The following is a 23,455-nucleotide window of genomic DNA, read 5'->3' as shown; positions in this document are numbered from 1 at the left end:
AGAGAGAGCTGTGGAGTGAAGAATTATAGAACACTACGATAACTGAGCAGCTAGCCAAACTTAATGTTTTTAGCTTAGCATTTGTCTGTTCAGGTTGTGAAAATGGAAAAATGTAAAGGTCTCCCAATAGGTTTGCCTAATTCTTGGTTATTCACTTTGCAGATTATCCAGTGTGGTGTGGCTATTTCCTGTAACACAGGTCCAGACTTCCCAAAGCCTCTCTTCCCCAATACTTTGGTAAGCAAGAAAAGTAACACAGGGACACAGGGAAAGGCAGATCCAGACTTAGAACCAGAGTAAGTACTTATCAGTTTTGCTAACATTAGTTCCAGACAAGTTTTTGCTTACTCCGAGACAAGGAAAGCTTCTAAAAGAGAGATTATTTTCAAGGCCCCCTGAAAGATCTTGACCTTGCATTAGGTAAAAGTTAATTCATTTCACAAGTCATCCAATCTAAACAGTAATTGTACAAATACTGTAACATACTTGAATAATTAGACTATTAATACTTCTGGAGGCTAATCCTAAAGTTGACAAAGTAATTCTGCCCAATTCTAGAATGATGATCTTGCCCATCACTGAATCTATGTTTGCAAGTCTACCACAGTCTAAGAATTTGTCCCAAATCCGCAATGAAGCCTTGGTATAGATATGTGATACCTCTAAGTATTAAGAATAGAGGTGAGGCGAAGTGGCTCAGGCCTGTAATCCCAGCACTTTGGGAAGCCAAGGTGGGCGGATCACTTCCAAGTCAGGAGTTCTGAGACCAGCTTGGCCAATATGGTGAAACCCCGTCTCTACCAAAAATACAGACTATTAGCTGGGCATGGTGGCACGCTCCTGTAATCCCAGCTATTTGGGAGGCTAAGGGAGGAGAACTGCTTGAACCTGAAGGGTAGAGGTTGTAGTGAGCCGGGATAGTGCCACTGCACTCCAACCTGAGTGACAGAGCAAGACTCTGCCTCAAATAAAAAAAAAAAAAAAAAAAAAAGAATTTTAGTTTCTTTAAAATGATCTTTCTTAAAAGTGTCTTTATTCTTGCTTTAAAAAAAAAAAGGCAATTGTTTATTCCAATCTGTATCAAATGAATACCATAAATGGAGAAATATTTTTGTCAACCTTTCAGAGGTACTTTTACCTGAAAGGTAAACTCGCGCTTTCGTATTAGAAAAGAATTTGGTTTATAGATTTGGTGATAAAAAGACAAAAATCCATAAACAAAGGATGCAAAACAAGTAGAATTTAAGTTGAATTCAGGATTTCAAGTAACAATGTATAAAAAAAGTCATTTACTATTTACAATTAGATGAGTAGTAGTTTGTGGTCAACTACACAAACATGCAACTAAATCTACAACCAGCCAAATTTCCAATTTACTATAATGTAACACTCATTTAAAGAAAAAAGTAAATTTGGACAGGAACGTGACACATTCAAAACCAAGAGCGCACACACACACACACACACACACACACACACACACACACACAAAATAACTACAAGACTGAGCACAAATAGCTGGCTGGGGAACAGAGAGTCTATAAAAGGAAATTTTAAATTCAATTAAATAACTAAACTGCTGATGATCACATGAAAAACACCAAGGAGAATACATTCAAGTTAATGGAAACAAGTCTTTATTAAGTAACTTTTAATATCAGAAAAATAAAACTCTTATAATTCTCTTTACAGCAAATATATAATATCAGTGCTTTGGCCATCTTAAGTTAAAGGCCCTTTATCATAAAATATATGGTTTTAAATTTTACTCAAATTGAATTTATAATCCCTATGACTTCCCTACATATACATAACAAAAGAGTGTAGTAAAATTAGCAAATACTAAACTATATTGATAATTTATCATTCTTAGTTTGTGGTTTTTAGAAACAGTACACGCACCTAATAATATATGTCGATTCCTTGGCTTATTAGTTGCAGTGTACAATGCAACAAAATACAAAATACATGCTTGGTGAACATTCGTTCATATCTACAAGACGGCAGCTAGAGATTAAGTTTCAATACTGACATTTACTATCCTACAAGCAATTAGCATTACATCATAATATGCCATCAAGGCAACTTTTTTTATACTGAAAAAATCAAAATAAAAACCGTTATTTGTAAACTTTTATACGAAATGTAACTCTTCAAGTGGAAATAAAAAATAAAATTTGTCTATTTACTATTGAATACACATAGGATTTCAATTTTCATTATACTGAGAAAAAAAGCTCTTTTGTGTTGGGAAAATAATGCTTCAAAAAATAATTAGTAGAAAAATCCACCAGTATAATGTTTTGTCCTTTCAATGCCAGCACAGATTTGGGAACATACTGAGGATGAAGTTATAGACATCCACAGGTGAAATGTACAAGTGTATTTTAAAGAAATCTTTCCTTGTGATTGGAAATAGTTTTGAAATGAAGTAAACTGATTGGAGGTTGTCACAGCTGCTTTTGTGAATTATGCCAAGGGCATCATTATCCCTTTCTCCCTCCTCCCTCCCCTAAATTACTAAAAAATAAAAATATATTTATAATGTGCAAGACAAATATGGATTGAACATAAAATGTTTCACATTTTGATCTATAGTCTAAAAATTAACAGCTCAATCAGACTAATGAATGGAATGTTCGCATCCTCAATTATTAGCCAATATAGGTGCCATCCCAAAGCCCTTCCTGATATGGGAAAACCCAGGTGGCCATTTCCACATTCATCAAGAGAGGCAATGGGCAGGAATTCACAACTGCATTCCTGATCCACTGATCACACCAGCCTTGAGCACTCTGGGCGAGATGAAAGTCGATGTAGCAGTTTTTGTCCCAAATTATAACCAGTGATCTAGTAAACTGCCATCAGCCCTATTATTACCAATAAGTAATCACAATGCATTAAAAAGTTACTTGCAATCCTGCAGAATTAGGCATAAGTTGTTGTAAAATAAAAAACAAACAAACCTGTTTTGTCAAAACTGGCAGTGTAAAGAAGGCAGCACTGGAAGTGTATGAGTCGTCTGTAATGCCAAGTACCCTCCATAAACTCTTAAAGTGGTTAGGCTTTGGGACCCATTGTTTTGAAATCTTAAACGTATACACTTTTCTCATAGGCTCACACAACCTATGATTATCTTCACTCAGCCAAGTTGAACTTCAGCTTTAGCAATCTTATATAAGCTATGTCTCTGGGTCTACAGGATAGTATTAATAATTCAAACCAAACTAATAGACAAGAGACCACTTAGGTTTAGTGTTACCATAGCAGCCTTTTATAAGTTTACTAACAACTTTAGCCTAATCCCAATAAAGCCTGGTAACAGTCATAAGAATTCATTAGGAAGTTTACTGGGGGGTACCATTATACCCATGCCTTTACGAGTCCATATAGAGATATAGTATTTATGTAATATATATAGTTAAGAGTGAATTTGGATTGCCTGAGTAACAGCTGTCTGGCAAACTGGACATGAGGGCGTTCTCTTTTCACAGATCTTGTTGGCACATTCCATGCAGAAGAGGTTGTGGCCACACGGAACTAGGGCAGCAATAACCTCATTCTCAAAGCAAATCACACAGTCGTGCTTTCGTCTTGATTCTGGAGGTGAGCTAGAGGTGGAACCACCATTGGAAGAGGAGTAACTATTGGTACCATTAGAAAAAGCAGGGATGTATATTGGAAGGCCAACATGGTTGCCTGTACTAGGTGGGTCGCTCCTAACCCTCCGAGCAAGTGGGTGTTCTATGCTCTCAGGAAATGTAGGAGACAGACGAGGAGTTGATGGCTGACTTCCTCTGCGCTGAGTCTTCATGTTACCAGAAGGATCACTCCCAAAGCCAGAGAGTGGGTTAACTGGTTCAAACGGAGTCCAGATAGTTTGAGCAGATGTTGGTAAAGAGTCAAAGGCAGGAGAGTCAACTGCAAGATCTTCTGAGCCTACAGATGGTAGTGTATCTCCAAACCAGAAGTTTCCTGTGCTAAATGGGCTTGTGGGGCTAAAGTCAGCCAGCCTATTGCTTCCAAAGTAGGAATCTGTGGAGCCACTTCCTAGAGAACTGGAACTATCATTTCTGTAATTGGATATCATTCTTGCGCGGCTAGGGGGAACAGGATTGGAGGACAGCCACGCAGAGCCAAGAGTGCCACCTTCAAAGCTTACATCGGTACCATTGTAATGGAAATCATTCTCTTCATTGAGCTCTATATAGTTTCCTGTACGCATGGCAATATGCATTTCTATTTCTTCCCGTGCTCGGTCAACATTTTCAGGCATCCCCGTCACTTCAAAGACAGGTTCCTTATCTCTGCTTGGAGTTACTATGTAGGTGTGGGTCTGCTGCTGAATTCTTTTAATAGTTGCTCCTTTGGGTCCAACCACTAATCCTACCACACGATAAGGGACCCTGACTTGGACGGTGGTTTGACCGGGCAGATTAGGACTACATGACAATCCTCCCAGGGCAGGCCCGTTTTTGTTTCGAGATGCACGAATCATGGAGAAGTGTTCTGCAGCTGAGAGGATCTCTCTTTTGGCCATGGCAACATCTTCTTTTCTTCCAGTGACAACAAAAATGGGCTCTTCACCACGAACAGGAGTCTTGATATACGTGTTTGTCTTGGCTCTCAGTGCTTTAATTTTACAACCTGTTAGAAAGAAAACATTTCATATGAATCAACATCTACTTCAATAATATTTATAAAGACAAATCACAGAATGTGCCTCTTAAGCTAAATATCTGATTATGGGTAAGTTTTAGAGTTTTTCACAAAGCTAGGAAGTGGCAGAGCCAGAGATAAATCTAGTTTGACTTAAAATCTATGGTCTTTCTGCTAGTCCAAGATCAATTTTCACAATTATCTGAGAGAAGTTCTTAAAATGAATTCCACCTAATTATCTAATCACTTTAACTTAACATTACCCTTTCCTCTGTAAAACTCAGTTGATGACAAAAACACAGTACTTGTGGTTAGCAGGTCATCTCACTCCTGCTCCCACCAGTTAAATTCTAGGCCTGCTATGATTCAGTTTTGTTTATTCCCATGTTGTTTACACTAGGTGTACTCACGCTAGTAACTAAATTATCTAAATTATTGCATAAACTAGTGAAACATGAATGCAAAAAAGATGAGTATCTTAAAAAAGCTGCTATTGAATTATGAATAGGAGAGACAGCTGTAAAGGGCTGGGATAAAAAAAGTAATATAGAATGATTTTGTAATCATTGTATAGTTCTGCTGCATTTAAAAGAAACAGATACTGGAGATTGTATGGAATGTGGGTGCTGGGTGTGGTTTAATTCAAGGACTGCTCTAATTGACAGACACAAACTCAAATAAAAGGCCATGACCCCAAATCCTAAGTATATTTAAGTTAAAATAAAACATCTAAGAGACATATGCGTAACTTTTCGTAATTCTCCATTTTAACCAACTTTTTTTGGATTAATTACAGATTACTATATGCCAACTATGTTAAAATTAGAGGGCTTCAAACTGTAACTTAAAATGTCAAATACACAACCAAGGCATAAAACTCTGGGGTTACACTTTTTAAAGACCCTAACTTGAGCTTGCCAGGATAGATCTGTTCTCATGAATATATCATGCTATTCTTGGCTTGTCAACATAAAGCAGCTAGGTGCTACTGAACGTCACAATCTGAGCATGTCTTTTTCTTAAACTTTCCCTTGCTTTTTTGTTCCCAATAATTTAGTTTTCTCTATTATGACTTTAGTCAGATGATGCTTTCTAAATAAAGCATGTCACCTGATCGCTTTTTTGCACAACATGGCACTGGTTTATTTGCCCTTCCTAAACATTCCCAAAGCACTAGGTGTTGACTACACAGGTTGAGTTATCCCCTATCCAAAACCAATGGGACCAGCAATGTTTGAGATTTTGGAGTATTTGCATTATACCTGCCAGCTGGGCATCCCTAATCTGAAAATCCGAAACGCTCCAGTGAGTATTGTCTTTGAGCATTATGCTGGTGTTCAAAAAGCTCCAAAACAAAATCTGAGGTTTTTTGAGCATTTAGGATTTCAAATTTTCAGATTAGGAGTGTTCAACCTATATCTGCTTTTGTTTCACGACAGAAAATCAGTTAGAAGACCAGAATGTGCAACAAAACTTCCACATCTACTTATCATTTATACAGGCTAAATGTCCAGGAGATTCTCTCATTCAGCACAGCAGGTGTGGTTTGGTGTGGAGAATTGAGATCACTTTCTATTGGCCAATATGTGACTGAGGGAGAGATGCTTAAGGAATTCTGAAAGGGGTGTATAAACACAGAACTGCTCACACTCTATACTCAGGGGAGCTGTAAGTTTACAGTGGGCTACAACTTGACAAGGTGGCAAGGCGGCAAGCAGCCACAATTACATTCCTAACAAGAGATGAGACAATATCCTGCAGAAAAACACTGGGCAAATTGTATTAAGGACAAAGGGACAATTCGTCTAAGGGTCTAGGATTGGTCCCTTTCATCCCTTATTAATATTAACCCATTATAAAACAAAAAATAAAAGAAAAATAAAAAAACTATGTAAAAATCCCTCTCAATAAATACTTTGGATACTATAAGCAACTGTCAGATACTCTAAGTAGAATATTTTCTGTTAAATACCTATATAGGTATATTATTAACTGAGGAAATATTCGTGAAGGTCCACAGAACACTATCTAGCCTATGGCTGGTATTAATAAATAGGTGTTTAACGCATGGTTCACTGGATAGAGAGAAGACAAATGATTTGAGCAAAGGCCACCCTTGAGACAGGGGAGAAAGGCCTGGTCTATACCCCAAAGGGTCATGTGCTTATTAGATTTTACAGATCAGGAGAAAAAGTAACAGGAAGACAGCAAAGCCAATTCTGTTTTTATTTTTGTTTTTGAGACAGAGTCTCACTCTGTTGCCCAGGCTGGAGTGCAATTGCACCATGTTGGCTCACTGCAACCTCCATCTCCTGGGTTCAAGTAATTCTCCTGGCTAAGCCTCCCGAGTAGCTGGGATTACAGGTGTGCACCACCAAGCCTGACTCATTTTAAAATATTTTTAGTAGAGACAAGGGTTTCACCATGTTGGCCAGTCTGGTCTTGAACTCCTGACCTCAGGTGATCCGCCTGCCTTGTCCTCCTGAAGTGATGGGATTACAGGCATGAGCCACTGTGCCCGGCCACCAACCCTGTTTAAGCCACTGCCAATAAAGATAGAAAAAAATATTTCTTCACTTCCCTAAATCTTTTGATTATAGTACCCTAAACGCAGATTAAGGATTACAGGAAACCTCACCAATCATAACGTTATTTCTATAGGAACACATATTCTGAGTTCTAAACAACTAACATCATTTCTAGACTACAAATATATTCTAATGGGGGCTACTCAAACAGGTAGTTTTTAAAAGGTGAAACAAACTAAAGGAGAAAAAAAACTTGTTTTGTAATTTTGCAGGTGACAAAGGTATAAGCATTTTTGAGTATTTTAAATTGAGTTATTTTAAAACTCAAAATATGTTTTTAAAAATCACAAAATAATTTATAATCTCAGAGTGACATACAATTCAGAAGCCATATTACAACATATTAGACTGTATTTTTTAAGTTGCTACATGGCACAAGTCACCAAAAGCAAAGTAAAAAAAATCTGAAGTATTTATAATATCATTAAAAATGGCTAATTTCTCTTGCTTTCTTACATACTCACGCTCCCCTACAAATAAAAACAACAGAAACCCAATATAAGGGTGAAAGAAACAGCTAACATGCAAGTAAAATATACAAATGGCTCTGAAGATGGAAATTCCCATTTTCACGGAAACTGACCTATTATTTTCCACCTATAAGATTGTCAAATAACAAAAGCCTTGTAACAATGCTACTAAGAGTGGGGGAAAGTACTCTCATATTTAACTGTCAGAGTATAAACTGCCTTCAGTTTAGAGGTTTGGTACTCTCTGCAGTTTAGGCATCCACTTAAGGTCTTGGGAAGGCATCCCTGTTTGGTAAGGGTGGACTACTGTACACAAACAGCAGGGTAAATGACTTCGTAGCCTCAAAGCTGAACAAAGTTTTGAAATTTTAAAATATGAGGACTATGTTTTTTACAGCTACAGATAAAAACCCGTATGTAGCAAGCTGTATTCAAGGTGATCAATGGGCAGAAACCTAGACTTGACTGTTAAGAGGTCGAGAACTAATTTTATCTTGATCTGGAAGTAAATTCCCTAAGAAAAAGTCTCCAACTTACCTCACTGGTATACGAACCCATTTTCCCTTCCTAAATCACTGTTGCTGGGGCTACGTTTCACCTTAAAACCCTTTGGCTGCAGCCAGAACTCTGGTCTTCTCATTCCCTGATATAGCAAAGGATTCTGCCTTGCTTACCCAGGGTAAAGACAGCTTTTCCTAGCCTTAGCAATTAAGAGGGGGAGATCCTCTGTTGCTGGGAGAGGGGTTAAAGAAAAGAAATTGAAAGGAAGGTAATCTTTAGTGTTTTTCAAAACCATGGGTTGCAACATCAATTCAGTGGGTTGCAATCAGCATTAAAAAAAAAGAACTATGTTCTGAATGTTTCAGTGAAACATATAACGGGCTGCAATGTCAAATGTTCTTTTTGCTGTCAGGAAAGTTTAAAACCACTAGACAACATCATCTTTAAGGCCACTTTCTAGTTCTACAAAACATGTGAAATGATGTACTTGCAACTAAGAACCAGTACAGTGACAGTGAAGAGGAAGGGAGTGTGGTGTTACTGAGAAAACCTGCGTTTAAGATCTGACTTTACAGATGAAATTTCCATATAGTTGAAAATGGTAATACTGTAGTTCTCCTCTATGGTCACCTAAAAGTAGTTTGTGGAGGCCAGAGAGCCCAGATATATTTATAACATTGAATTTTTAAAAACCCATTATTTTTCTAGCCACCAGCAACATATATTGAACACTTAGAGCAGGATTTTTCAAGTTTTGTTTTTATTTTTAAACCACGGTACATTTAGATGGTAGCAAAAAGACCACATGGCCTACCTATACCATTTGTTCCCACTTCCCAGTAGAAAAAGCACCATGTGATAAAGGATTGAGTTAACACTTAGGTCACCAGTAGCGTACAATTAAGCAGAAAATAAAAGTCCATGGAGCTGTTCATCATTCACCACTAAATCTTTTAAAAAGCTTCCATTGACAGTATGATAGGCAGAATCCTAAGATGGCGCCCCAAGATTCCTGGCCTTAGTATACACATACTTTCAGTTAAACAAACACTAACCTAGGTGGCCTCTGTGAAGAGACTTTGCAAATACAATCCAAATCAGTTCACCTTAAAATAGTGAAATTATACAGATCATCTGGGTTAGCTTGACTTAATCATAAGTCTTAAAAGCAGAGTTTTTGACTGACTGTGGTGGCTCATGCCTGTAATCCCAGTACTTTGGGAGGCTAAGGCCAGAGGACTGCTTGAGGCCAGGAGTTCATGACCAGGCTGAGTAACATAGCTGGACCTTGTTTTTACAAAAAATGGAAAAATAAAAATTTTAAAAAAAAAACAAAAAAAAAAAACCATGTATGGTGGTATGTCCCTGGAGTCCTAGCTACATGGGAGGCTAATAAGGAGGTGAAGGCTGCAGTGGGTTATGATCACACCAATGCACTCCAGCCCGGGCAACAGAGTGAGACCCTGTCTCTTAAAACAAAAAAATTTTTTTCTAGCTTGACTCAGAAATCAGAGATGTGCTCTGGTTAAACTGGAAGAAGAAAGCAAACTATGTATGTTGTAAATTGCCTGTGGTGATCCCAAGACAAGGAACTTCAGGTGTCTTCTAGGAGCTGTGAGCCAGAAGGAAAATGGAGGTCATCATCCTGCAATCCTCCCTCAAAATGAATTTTACCAACAACTATCAAGTTTGGGTAAGGACATGAGCCCCAGGTAAGCATGGCAGTCCTGGCCAATAACTTGATTTGAACCCAGTGAGACCATGAAGAGACACACCATGCCTAGACTTCTGACCTAGAGAAATGGAGATAATAAATTTGTGTTATTTTAAGCTGCTAAATTAGCAGTAACTGTTATAAAGCAATAAAAACTACTAGAGAGTTCTCAGAGCCCTTAAAAACACCACAATCACTGCCTCAAGAGAACAGAGACTAAAATCTTAGATTATTACATTCTTATTCAATTCCCTAAAAGATACTCTAGAAGGCTCTCAAGAATTATTATAAGAAGCAGCTGTGGCCCTCTGTGATGCCTCAAGCCTGTAATCTCAACGCTTTGGGAGGCTGAGGTGGGAGGATTGCTTGAATTCAGGAGTTTGAAACTAGCCTGGGCCACATGGTGAAACCCCATCTACAAAAAACATAAAAAACTGGCTTGGTGTGGTAGTGTGCACCTGTGGTCCCAGCTACTTGGGAGGTGGAGATGGGAGGATCACCTAAGCCCACGATGTTGAGGCTGCAGAGAGCTGAGATCATGTCATTGCACTAAGTCTGGGAAACACAGTGAGACCCTGCCTCAAAAGAATTAAGAAGCAGCTTTCAACATAAAATACTGTATTAAGGTGTTATAGTAAATATGGAATTGTCATTAGTTCAATTAAAGTCCAAAAACATGTCTCTGTCCTTTAATTCCCCATTACCTGCTTTAGTTTCCTAACGCTGTCATAACAAGTTACCACAGTGGCTTTAATGACATAAATTTATTGTTTTTACATATATGTGTTATTTTTTACAGTTCTGTGGGTCAGAAGTCTGATATGGGTCTCAACAGGACTAAAATCAAGGTGTTTGCAAGGGCTGTGTTTCTTGCAAGAAGCTTGAGGGATCTAGTTCCTTGCACATTCAGGTTGTTGGCAGAATCTGATTGCTTGCAGTGAGAGGACTGAATTTCCTTGCTGGGTGTCAGCTGACGGCCGTTCCCAGCTTCTAGAGGCCACCTACATTCCCTGACTTGTGACTCCTTTGATCTTCAGAGCCAGCAATGGAGGCCGAGTCCTTCTCATGCTTCAAATCTCTCTTTCTCATATCTCAGACCCAACTGGGAAAAATTTTCTGCTTTTAGGGACTCATGTGATTGATTATACCCAGATGGCCATCCAGATGATCTCAACCTCCCCATGGTAAGGTCCATACCCTCAATCACATCTGCATAAACACCTGCAACATCCCTTTTGCCAAATGAGGTGACATATTCACAGTTCTTGGGGGATTAGGATATGGACTTCTTTGGGTGGGTGGGATTACTCTGCCAATGACATTACCTTTCTCCTTTCCTTCGATTATTTTCCTTTTTCTTCTAAGTACCTAGCTTTTAAATCCCAATTCAGCATTAGTAATCTAAAGGCCAGGACAGTGAACAGATATAACATAGGGTCAGGAAAGGTTTAGGGAATCACCAGCATTGGAAGAGGTGAAGGGATAAAGCTAAAAATCAAGTTAAGTGCCAGGTGTGGTGGCTCATGTCTGCAATCCCAACACTTTGGGAGGCAGAGGTGGGAGAACTGCTTGAGGCCAGAAATTCAAGCCATCCTGGGCAACATAGTGAAACCCCATCTCTATAATAAACAAATAATTAAACATTAAAATAAGAATATCAAATAGGGAAAAAATATATAAGCCAAGTGTTGACAATGACTCTTAGTAGGTGATTATGCTTACGTTGGGAGGTGAGTGGTTTCGTACATGATACACAAGTAAAAGTGGCTTCTACTTACCCCAGGCATTCCCAACAAAATCATTGCTGGGGTGAACTCTAAGAGCATTTTATCAATTGTGAGATAAAGTTCAGCCTAATGCTTGAACTTACCCATTCACATGTTACATTCCCTATAAAAATGCTAGTGACACTTCCAGGTGGTATAAAGGAACTAGCATCATTTCTGCTATCAAGATCAGTCTAGAGGGAAAAGAGTAAAGCAATACTGAATAAGACAACTGGTTTAAAGGTACCTACAAAGTAGTAGGTACATACAAAAGGAGATGACTTTACTACTTACAGTAAATAAAAGAAAGCTTTAAAGGCATTTGAACTGAGGCTTAAAGAAGGTGGTTTTGCCAGATGGGAAGGAGAACAGAGGGAATTCCAAGTGCAAAAGCAGAGAATCAAGAGTCAGACAACTGGGTTCAGTAGTGTGAGAGCTTCAAGTGACTGGAGGGTGGAATGGCAGGGATAAAGCTGCATGCAGAGACAGACGTCTTCAATGGCAGGCAAGGAAATTTCAACTTTATCTTATAGTAGAAAAATTTAGGGGTAGAGGTAACATAATCAGTTATGCATGTTAAGACTGGTGGGAACATAAAAGATCCAAGAGACAAGACAGGGAGACTCACCTCAAAGCCTGTGACAATGATAAACAGAAATGCTGAGAACGAAGGTCAGAATGCAAGGCTGGGGCTATGTGTGATTACTATTATGAACATCAAGTACTTGTGTTGCATATTTTTGCAAAAAGGAATTTGTTTTCTAGAAATTAAATTCATTATGTTTTCCATTAATTTCATACATTAGCTACAAATATAAAGCGACTGAAGAAAGCTCAAATCCTTACAAGCAAACATCAAAACTGCATTATGTGCATATTTTCACTTTTGGCAGTCCCTGGGGTTTAATTTCCTTCAAAAATTTCCCAGGCAGGGCGCCGTGGCTCACGCCTGTAATCCCAGCACTTTGGGAGGCCAAGGCAGGCAGATCACGAGGTCAAGAGATCGAGACCATCCTGGCCAACATGATGAAACCCCGTCTCTACTAAAAATACAAAAAATAGCCAGGCATGGTGGCACGTGCTTGTGGTCCCAGCCACTCGGGAGGCTGAGGCGGAAGAATTGCTTGAACCCAGGAGGCGGAGGTTGCAGTGAGCCGAGATTGCGCCATTGCACTCCAGCTTGGCGATAGAGCAAGACTCCGTCTCCAACAAACAAACAAAACACAAAAATTTCCCAAGAGGTTTTGTTTTAAAGGGTAAAGAGAGAGTGGAGTTAAACATCTTGAGTAGCTCTTTTTACCTTCAAGAAAAAGAAAACTCTGGCCTGAAATTAAATCCCCACCCCTTTTACACATTAAGTGGCCATAACCTACCTTCTGCCAGACTTCATCCCCCAAACATGCCTTGTTCCTCTTCTATCTCTGCTCAGGTATTTCCTTACATAACCTGGAAAACCCTCCTAGTATTTCTTTTCCTCCCTGAGTTATCTGAATAACAAACATGGCGATTTGGAAAAGATAAAGTTTATGTGTGAAAAGCTCTATGAATTCAAGAATAATACAAACACAGGCACAACTCATTATTACATACAAAGCTATCATATATGAATCCACTAAGGTCCAGTGAAGGGAAACAATACAGGGAACAAAAAAATGGAGTAGCTGAGGACTGGGAAACTGCTGTTTCAATGTTAGGTCAAACTATGATTAAAGATATTTCCCTCACTTGCTTTTTGCAAAGATTATATGAAATAATGTATGCTTACTACAATGCCTGTTATTCAGTGAAGTGCTCAGCCCAAGTTGTCTTAATTCCACAATCCTTTCATCACACTATTTTCCCCTAAAAACACATCACTTCTACATATTCCATGATACATAATGAATAAGGGGGTTGTATTAATGATTACAAAATAAGGTCCCTTTCCCCTTGGAATGGTCTAGACAAAATATTCAAAAGCTCCTCTCATTGTACAGAACATAAAATACTGTATTAAGCTGTTACTGTAAATATGGAATTGCCATTAGTTCAATTAATCAATTCCAGTATTCTATCTTCAAAGACTGATGAATACCAGCTAAATCCCAAAAAGAATGTTTCTTGTGTATACAACATTAATTCAACATTTTAAGTAATAAATAATTTAAGAATGCAATGTATTACTAAATGCACTATATAAAACCAACAGCTTTCCTTCTAGGGTTCAAGTGTCTTCCCTGTAGCTCTTCTAAAGTCAAGAATATTGTTTGTCTCCCTTTAGGGATCACTATTACAGTATTTCAAACAGCTTCATTTACGTGATTTTGGTTTCATTATTAGTATTCATATAAAGAGTTAATGCCTTCAATCAAGTAACATCTACTGTACTTCAAACGAAAGTGCCAAACAACTTGAGGCTGACTATGTCCTTAAATAAAAAGCTGTTAGGCCGGGTGTGACTTATGCCAGTAATCCTAGCACTTCGGGAGGTCAAGGTGGGTGGACTGCTTGAGCTCAGCTTCAGCTCAGAGGTTTGAGACCAGCCTGAGCAACATAGTAAAACCGTGTCTCTAGCAAAAATACAAAAAATTAGCCAGGTGTGGTGGTGTGCATTTGTGGTCCCAGCTACTGGGGAGGCTGAAATAGGAGGGCCACTTGAGCCTGGGAGGCGGAGGATGCAGTGAGCTGAGATTGCACCACTGCACTCCAGCCTGGGATGCACCACCACACTCTAACCTGGAGACAGAGTGAGAATCTGTCTCAAAATAAAGAAAAAAAAAAATGGTGAGAATAAAGGCAAGAGGTAAGAAAACCCCAATTAACACAATATGGAAAGTATGATGATAAACAATAAAATGGCAAGTTTATTATTAAAAAAAATTCAGTTCAAGTAAATAAACAGGAAATATTCTACTTTGTTTTAGGTACTTTAACTAATATTAAGAATGCAAAGATGACTAAGATTCTGTTCTACCTTCACTGACTTCTATTAACTTCAAGCACTAAAAATATTTAGTGATACATGTTCATGTACAGATATTGACCTATTTTCTTTTCTTATACTGTTGGTTGTTGACAGTAGTCAGATCTTTTTCAACAATATCCTCGCTGATTTTTGTCTACTTGTTCTTTTGCCAATTACTGAGATAGGCAAGTTGAAGTCTCAAACAGTTAACAGCTTGAGACTTTGGGTAACTTGTTTATAGCTCCATAGAGCTGTTTATCTGTTTGGTGGAATTAAGAATGGATTAAATGAGATGATATGTGTATGATTTTTGCACAGTGCCTGACACGTTTGTTGTTACTAAAAGGGAGTTAAAAACATTTAAAGAAACTCCTAAAGATAAAACATTATTTATAAACTTTGCAAAACTGAGAAGTTTAACTTCTCAATCTAACTGGCAATATGAAATATGGTTTACTTTTACATAATTTTAGGGACTCTCTTTGGACAAAAATCAGAATACAAGAACTGTGACAGATAACCTAGTTAAATCCCGTTTTAGACATGAAGAAAACCGAAGCCTAAAATTGTCAAGTTATAAACTAGTGACCCGTAAACCAATATTCTCCCCAAGCTGCCTTATTTTCCTAAATCCGAATAAGAATATTTCTTGTGTATTTTTAGGAGTGGAGAAGAATCTAAACTCCCTTTTTCACTTATTTTAGACAAGACAATCAAAAATATTTAATGAAATGGTTTATTACTTGGCCTTTCAGTAAACCTGAAAGACAAAACCAGAAGAGGGTGTAAATTAAGAGATGAAAGGCAGAACAGTTTTCCTAACTGGGGAGCTTGAAATTACATTCATGCTTTTTAGAGAATGTTAACAGAAACCTTATAATTATCTGTTTGGGTAGCATATAATGGAATCGGATTCATTTGTAAATGAGTCTCTTCCAGACTAGCTTAATTCTTTGCCAGGAAATACATTTCCAAAGCTCTGATTTTAAATACATTTTAAGATATATTGTAAACTTAAAAAATATAATTTACCTAAGTTATTGGTACAGCCTAGGAAAACTTACTAAAATGACATTTTTTTTTTGGCTTTAACTAGCATTTGTTCAGAGTATAAAAGAAATTTAGCAGTAAAAATTTACCTTATCTATCAATTTATCATCTCTGTACTTTCAATTGTACCACGGATTTCTACTAATGCTATCTTCTCAAACTTGATCCTTACAACAAATGAGGGAAAAAGGAGAGAAGGACCTGGAAGAACAAATAGATGAAGTAGGTTTTTTCCAGAAGAGGCAACTGAGGCTCAGAGAGGTTAAGTGATTTGTCCAAGGTCACAGTCAGCAAGTGGCAAAACACAAGGTTTCTAACTCCAAGTTCAATGTCCTTTCCTGCATTATACTAAATGGCACTGGCAGAAAGGCAGAATAGAAAGCAAAGGGAAAGGGAGGCACAGAAAAGGGAAATAATAAAAAGGTCAGCCCCAAATGCAAATATATACTTTTACACTGGTAACCATTTTAGGAGATTTTTTCTAGCTGTTTGAAGCCATTCCCTCCCCACTTCCCTTTCAATCATGTTCAAGACCAATTCTTTATGCTTAACTTCAACTACATCTGCAGTTTTCATTAAAGGATTTTCTTTATTATTTTAAGACTTAGTTTTATTATTCCATGATACAACTTAACTTGTGACCAAACCAGGCTTCTCTGCATGCCATGATGAATTGCAGTCTGTGCTTACTGGACAAGGGCAGCAAACACTTGAATTGTCCTTAAATCTCAAACACTGGCACCAGAAAGGTCCTATAGTTAGTGTAACTTAAAAATTCTCAAAATCAGTTTAGAATAAAGACTTGAACTACTCAAACAGTATTAGGCTATGCATACATTCAATTTAGTATATCTGGGTTTGTTAATAGAAAGTTATTCTCAAGGCTTAAACATCAGATTTAATCTTTGTAATTCTCTATATAGTAACTAATGGTAGCATGGAAAAATGTTAAAAGTAAACCCACAAATTAAGGTATATAAGCCACTTGGGAAGCATTAACAATGAAGTTTAATAAAAAATGTATCACTTAAGGATCACCTGAATATTGATGGAGTTTTAAACATAATTACCCACAATCTATTTGGAGCTTCTTAAAAAGCTTTTTTTTTTTAAGTGCAAATATACATTTAGTATCTTATGAACATTATCTACTTTTTCATTTTGAGTTTGGTTACAAATTCTACATGGCAGAAATGACACTGTTTAGAATTCCATAACAATCCCATAAATTATAAAATAGTACTGTGGTAGTCATCATGGCTCTCCTTGTGGGCACACAGTTGTAATGTACTTTCTTACTATTTGAAGTTAGGTGTGGCCAGATGATTTGCTTTAATTAAATTGAGCAGATGTGGTAAGTATTACTTTTGGATCTGTCTAACATTTTAAGACCAGTGTGTGCTATGTCATAGTCTTTCATGTTTTGGCACAATGGAAGATCACTAGCACTGGAGATGGTGGCTGCTGTTGGCCTGTGTCCCTGAATGCCTAAAATGAGCAGGGCGAGCAGAACCCCTCTGAACAAGAAATAAACTGTGGTTAACAGTGAGGTCTTGGGGTTCTTTGTTAACCACAGCATAACAAGTCTATCTTGACAAAAGTGCCAAGTATCTAAAAGGCATTCAGACAACCGTTGGTTCTAGTTCTATTACATTAGAGAATATAATGAGTGAAACTATCTGCTAAAGCCAAAGAAGATTAACATGATTAAACACTGGTTCCAAATTAATTTCAGATTTTCCTTAACAAAAGTAAAGTTGTTTACCACTTATAGTTTCATATATGTAGATTTATTATTTGTGTATCTTCCAGAGTATAGGAATTGTAGATATGATTACGCCCAGGTACAAAAGAGGACTGACTCTGAAGCCTAGGGAGTTTAAGTGACTTGTTCAAGAGTTATTGGCATAGGAATATGTATTTCTGATTGTTGGCTCTTTCCAATATATCACAGTTGAACAGAGACTGTTACAGGCAGTTTGGTGTAGTTTACAATATGTAGTTTCATATTAAAATACACATACTACAACATTTTTATAATCAGTTTAAGGCAAAAGTACCCAAAACCAAATTAGTAATATATTAAGTGCTATCTTGTAACGAAATACTACCTTTCCTTAAAAACTTAAGCTGTGAAGAACCACCAAGAATTCCAACCCATAAACATTTTTTGAAAATTTCTAGGTAGAAATCTCTAACACAGTAACAGAACTACTTGGTTCCCTGGATCATTTTCAGGTTGTTGGTAACCAAGGGGTACAAAATATACCCTTGAATTACCACTTCATTTCCCATTTCCTTCCTTGTGAATCAGAATAGTTCATTAACTGAATAAGGCAGGAAGAAAAGGCAGTAGATTCCCCACCCATTTGCAAAAACAATTACAATAATTGAACCCTTCTCAAGGGTCCGGAGCTAATACAAACCATTATCAACAAAATTTAAATTTTAAAGCCTAGAAAAATTATAATATTTAATTTTTAAAGCTAGTGTCTATATATACACACATTTTCATATATTTCAGAACTACAAATGACAGCAAATTTTTAGCTAGACATATTAGAACTATATTACAATTATAACTGTGCCTGTGGGTAGTAGACATCAAAATTTTATCAAGAAAACTGATTTGGATAGTGGTATTTTAAATTATGCATACTAGAAATTCAGTATCCTAAATTAGGGCACAAGTTAATCCAAAATATTAACCTTCCCAAGCAGAATGCTTCAATACTGAGATGGCAGTGCAGAGTGCAAAGAATTTTATTTCTGATGTCAAATTATGCTAAATCCAAACTCCACTATTTGAGCAAGTTAGCTCTCAGGACCTCAGTTTCTACCTCTCTAAATGGCAGTAATCACACCTAGCAGGGTTAAACGGCACTGGTGAAGCACCTAAAATAGTACTAAGAAAAGAGAAGGCCAACAATGAACTCTCATCCCCATAAAAGAAAGACACTGTGCTATAGTATCATTCTGAAACTATTTATTCTCATGAAATACATATTTCTCCTTGAAGAGAAAATTTATGTACAGCAAGGCCAAGCTTTTTTTCTCCTGCTCACATATGTATACACCTTATTTCAGTTGGTAGAGCTTGTAGGGTGGTTCCATACTAAGAAATGGAGAAGACAACTTGAAACAATGTGAAGTATTAATTGTTAATAAAGAATTTTGTTTTATAATGTGTAACATATTAAGCACACTTACTATTCATATATAAATATTCAGATATTGGGGGTATACACATTTTTTTTGGACAGGGTATACAATAAAAAGAAGCTAGAGATGACTTTTCTAGACTATGTGGCTAGAGAACACATACCATCAATTAAAGTCCAATGAAAATAATGAAAGATACACATTTATCCTAAATAATAATATAAAATCTTGGGTGACAAGTCTTTAAACAACTGAATTTATGACATTTGGTATTAATTTGTAATGTAGTGAAGAATGAGTATGGAGTTCTATTTTAATTCACTTTTTAGACTAAACGGATATAAATGACTATATAAATTGGAACAAAACCTGCTGACTTAAATTAGACCTGTTAATCACTGTTAAATGTGTCTTGCAGGTACTACACTTAAAAACAGAGATGTTCTAAGTTTATAAAATTAGGTCTTAAAATCTGTTGTCAGGTTTATTTCTGATGTCTATATTCTAAAACTTCTTTGATTATATCAACAAGCTTCTTCAGTTCCTGGCTTCATTTTACAGTATTGTTGTTTCACAATAGATGCAATGCTTTAAAAAACAAGGCCAATTTAACATTTACAAATGACCATATGCTACTGGGGAGTATAAATATGAAGTCAAACACTCTGCCAACTTTCATCAGTATCAAAAGCGGTAATTTGTTTTTTAGAAATACACTGGAACTCGGAGGCCATCCACGTGAGTTGCTAGTCTATGTGACTCAGAATTCCATTTGTCCCGCTCTTTGCTTCAGAACTGAAGTCATAAATGTCTCCATCTGTGACATAATTATTTCCAAAACCAATTAAGAGATCTCAAACAGAAAATTATGGCTTTAGGTAATAAATAAAATGGCAGAAATGGGTAATTTAATCTTAAGGATGAAAATTTAGTTCCTTCAAAGCAAACAAGAAAATGAAATGATTTGCCCTGTTTTTTATTCACTCAGGACAGGTTCTCTCCCATGGGGAAATGATCACACTGTAAAAGGATGTGAACATTAGAAATCACTTCGTTCTCCATTCGAGTGAGCAAATACTTTACAGGTTTTATGACTATGCTGCTGGGACATGGGGGTGGCAAAGGAGTCAATGATCCAAAAGTTGAATGGTTCAAAATAGCAAACGGACCAGATTTTCTGCTTTTAAGATAGAGGATGATGACACACTTTTTAAAGTTTTGTCAACTCTGGGAAAATATTAGGTGCAAATTGAATAGCCAGCAATTTGTCTCATGTCCTAAGACATAATTAAATTCAACATTTCCTTATTAATCAAATAAGCACAGCCCTCAAAAGAAAAACTAAGGCTTTATCTCATTTCCTATCATATAATATAGATAGTATGAAATAAAAACTTGGAATTCACTTCACTTTTAAAAAATTGATTTGTATGAAGACAACAATGTACACAAGTAAGGACCATTCTGCAGTGCTTTACGGGGTGTTCACTATAGTGAAGCACAAAAGTTTGCATTAAACTAAATCTATAAAATATGTTATCTTGTCCCTCAGTAAAGCTGGCATGTAAATATTCTTTTCCTTTGTTACCCTAGAGTGTTATCATAAGCACACTGAAGTAACTTGTCCTGAGAAGTGGCATTTTCATATGGCATTCAGGCTTCTTCACGTTCTGGCATGATCGCCTGCCTTTTCCCTTTTCCATCACTCCCCTCTACAGACCTCAAGTATCAAAACAACACTACTTGCCACTTATACCTTGAGGTTAGTCCTCCACACCATTCCTCACATTGCTCCTCCACTGTTTTTCAATCTCCATCTGTTAAACTTTGCTACCCATTTTCCAAGGCCCTCAGGGTAGATGTTATTTTACCTGAGACTGTCACACTAAATACACTATAGTTAGTGCCATTCTACTGTTTATTAGACTGTTATCTTCTTAAGGGCAGAAAGTCTGAATTAACTTCACATTCTCAACTCAATACCACAAACTCAATACGTGGCAAAATACAAGCCTGATACACAGCGATTCCTCAATGTTCTTCCATGAATGCTCAACTCACTCTGATCCAAATTGAGATGCTGTCATTTTATCCCATGTAAATAAGTTTTCTCCTGGATTATTACCCTAAGTATCGCCAAAACCAAACTTCAACCAGGTACTGAAACTCATTAACCAGAAGAGCGACAGGCATAAACCTTTCAATGGAAAGGTCCTGCTTTGAACAGTGTCTTTTAAGTGTCAACCATCAGGCAGTCTGAAATAAGCTATCTCCTTTTTCCAGATTTCAGATGAGTTTTTATTAAAATCCTAAAGATAAGAAAGAAATGAGCCAACTCTGATATGTGAAACCACCATTTCGACAGACCTCTCTTATGTGTACTTTAGACCACTTGGGAAAGATGAGATCATTTAAGCAGCAGCGCCATCATCTCTATTTGACCCCAACAATGCTCTCAACCTAACAGTAAAGAGGCATGCATCAACCAGGCTAAACCATATTGTCGTGAGGTGGCAGCAGGTAACATCTGCCCCCTTCATAAAAAAAAGGGAAAAAGCTACCATAAAGAGCTTAAATGTCGGATACGGAGGTACCCCAGGCATCCCCTTCCCCCACCTTCACAAATCTACTCCTGGAATCTGAGACATAGGTCCTTTGTCTGAACAATGTGGGAGGAGTCTGTCTGCAGTACTGGTGTGCTGGCAAGAAGAGAATTAACTGAAAACTGTATAAACGCATAAAGTTTCTTAATTACCTTACTGCCCAGTTTTTCTTCATCCTGCACACTGAACGGTTCTAAAAGATAGCCAGTGTGTCTTTCCGAGGGTTAAAACGTTATCGAGAGGAATACAGTACGACCGGCGGCAGAGAGTTGGGCTGCTTTTCCAAAGCTAAGTTTCTGAACAGCGGAGGAGCGCGGGGGATGGCGGTGACACCAACCATTTAAACATCCCTTCCCTCCTCGGTGAGCTCTGTCTACAGGCCTCCATTTCTGTCCTTTTCTCCATCTGAACAAGCTCCCGTAAGGGAGGCTGAGCGCTTTCCGAAGACACCCGGCGGCGCAAACTTGCCATCTCGAGGCTCTCCGTCCCCGACAGCGAGCCCACAACTCCTCGGGCCGGCCTTTCGCCACCTCACTGAGGCTCCTGGTGCCACGCCAGCCTGGTGTTCCACGAATACAGCGCAAGCAACGTGACCACCAGCGGACTGGGTCGCCGAGAAACTTCACACTTTTTCCCCGACGAAGCAAGAGGAGAAGCGTGGGTTTTCGCAAGGTGACCCGTCTTCACATCTGGGGGCCCTCGGCTCCTCCCAGACCCCTCCGCCGTGGCCCCGGGGGCCTGGCCCGGTTCGCCTTTTCCGCCCCACGCCGGTCTCCCTCGCCTCCCCACCCACGCCCGGGGCCGTGCCCGGCGGGCCCTCCCTGCCCCTGCACTCACCCTGACGGCCGACGATCTCGGCGACGTGCTCGGAGCTGGGCACCGGGACGCACTCGGTGGTGTTGACGCTCTTCCTCCGGAGCAGGGCCGCCTGCTCCCCGTTCAGGGCGGCCGCCGCCGCCCCGCAGCCGCCGGGCCCGTAGGCGTGGGACAGCATCGCCGCCATCATGCCCTGGGCATCGTCCCCTCCGTACAGCACCCCCGCCGCCGCGGCCGCGGCCGCCGCTTCCCGGGCATCGAAGCCGGCGGCCGGCAGCAGCACGGACCCCAGGGACCCGCCTGGGATCGGCTGGGTCTGAGAGGCGGCGGCCGCGGGGGGCGACAGCAGCAGCAGCGACGACCGGTCCTCCTCCTCGGCTTCCTCCAGCTCCTCCTCCTCCAGCAGGTCTCCGTCCAGCTCCGCTTCCTCCCCCTCCTCCTCGTCCTCCTCCAGCTCCAGCTCGGCCGCCTCCGGGGCCCCGGGCCGGCCGGGCGGAGCCCGCTCCTCTGGAGACAGCCCGGCCGCCCGCCGGGCCTGGCCCTGCGCCGCCGCCGCCGCCGCCGCCCCGCTCCGAAGCGCCGGGGCGCCGGGCTCCGCCGGGCTGGGGTCGTCGAGGCCTAGCGCGGCCAGGCGCTCCCTCAGCAGGAGCCCGTCCCCCTCGAGCTCCTGGCCGCCCGAAGGCGGCGGCAGCGGCGGCGGCGGCGGCGGCGGGGGCGGCTGCGGCAGGGGGGCCGGGGCCGCCGCCAGGGCCAGGGCCGCGGAGCTGCCGCTCGGCATCGCGGCGGCGCGCTGTCAATGGTGGCGGCGGCGGCGGCGGCGGCCAGGTCAGGCGCGGCGGGCGGCGAGCCCCATGGCGGACAGGGCCCGGGCCCTGCTCAGCGCGCAAACACCTTTCCTCTGGGGAGGCGGCGGGGCTGGGCACCCGGGCCGAGGAGCGCCAGGGCCGCCCGGAGACCGGAGAGGGCGGGGTGGAGGGGCAGAGGAAGGGGGCAGAGGTAGGTAACTAGGTGGGTGGGTGGGGACGGCGGCGGGGCGGGCTGGTGGAGGTGGCAGCGGCTCCCCTCTCAGGGTTTCTTTTGTTTCATGGCCTTAACCAGCCCACTGCGCGCGCGGCGGCGGCGGCGACGCCCCACGCCGCTCTCCGAAGGAAGCCGGCGCGCTTTGATTGGCTGCTTTTAATC

At 39.9% G+C, this 23,455-nt stretch overlaps 1 protein-coding gene across 1 annotated transcript; it reads right to left on the bottom strand.

Moving 5' to 3' along the window:
• Window positions 1–1,614: 1,614 nt before the first annotated feature.
• On the bottom strand, window positions 1,615–23,421 carry MEX3C (mex-3 RNA binding family member C). The gene is made up of 2 exons (XM_003926062.4): window positions 22,295–23,421; window positions 1,615–4,647 (listed from the first exon to the last, which is right to left on the bottom strand). The coding sequence occupies exons 1-2, from the start codon at window positions 23,049–23,051 to the stop codon at window positions 3,422–3,424; spliced, it is 1,983 nt and encodes a 660-aa protein (XP_003926111.2). The 5' UTR covers window positions 23,052–23,421; the 3' UTR covers window positions 1,615–3,421.
• Between the last annotated feature and the right edge of the window lie 34 nt (window positions 23,422–23,455).

The sequence above is a fragment of the Saimiri boliviensis genome, chromosome 13, assembly GCF_048565385.1.
Source record: "Saimiri boliviensis isolate mSaiBol1 chromosome 13, mSaiBol1.pri, whole genome shotgun sequence".
Taxonomy (NCBI): Eukaryota; Metazoa; Chordata; class Mammalia; order Primates; family Cebidae; genus Saimiri; species Saimiri boliviensis.
Note: the sequence above shows the minus strand (reverse complement) of the source record. Positions and strands in the feature narration are given on the sequence as shown.